At 34.4% G+C, this 785-nt stretch overlaps 1 protein-coding gene across 1 annotated transcript; it reads left to right on the top strand.

Moving 5' to 3' along the window:
- Positions 1 to 522: 522 nt before the first annotated feature.
- Positions 523 to 720, top strand: SARC_17728 (hypothetical protein; the record flags this gene model as incomplete). Its single annotated transcript, XM_014288180.1, has 1 exon — positions 523 to 720. A coding segment is annotated over one exon (198 nt), but the record flags the coding sequence as incomplete, so codon positions are not given.
- Between the last annotated feature and the right edge of the window lie 65 nt (positions 721 to 785).

Below are 785 nucleotides of genomic sequence, written 5' to 3'. Positions count from 1 at the left end.
ATATACATATATTATATATATATATGTATGTATATATATATATATATGTGTGTGTGTGTGTGTGTGTGTGTGTGTGTGTGTGTTTGTATGTATGTATATGTATACGTGTATATATATATATATACTTGTATCAGTATCGATTTCTATATATTTAAATATATTAATATCTACATATTTATATAGATATATATATATATATATATATATACATATATATAAATATATACCTCGTTTTCGAACGCATAGACAGTTAGTTGAATCTTTTAAGGCTTGCTACGAAGTCGGAATTGGAGTTTGTTGCCTATTCATGCATAATTATGAAACTTTGGGGTTTCTGGGATATTGCGCATAGGGTTGTAGTATGCCACACATCTTTTTTGCACAAGTGTAATATACAGATATCAAAGGTAGTACTGTGAAACCCAGACGAATTGATCAATAAGCTATTACAAAAGGGCTCAATCTCGATTTTTTTTGTTTGTCTACACCAATTTCACTGTTGTAACTGGCTGGTTCGCGTAGGCATTGGAACAGAACACAAAAGGTAATACATTACAGCACGAACTAATTGAAGACGAAGGTGCTGTAGCTGGTTCAAGTCCCGCGCTGGCCGAGGCGCTCAAAGTTGTGCGCAGAGAGAAAGTGATGCTACAGACAAAGCTCAATACCGCAGCGCTTGAGACCCGCAGTCATCTGGCACAGCTCAAGAAGAAGGTATAACCCAAACCGTGCATATATGTATATATTTATATATATATATGTATGTGTGTGTGTGTGTGTATATA

This window comes from Sphaeroforma arctica (genome assembly GCF_001186125.1).
Source record: "Sphaeroforma arctica JP610 unplaced genomic scaffold supercont1.11872, whole genome shotgun sequence".
Taxonomy (NCBI): domain Eukaryota; class Ichthyosporea; order Ichthyophonida; genus Sphaeroforma; species Sphaeroforma arctica.
Note: the sequence above shows the minus strand (reverse complement) of the source record. Positions and strands in the feature narration are given on the sequence as shown.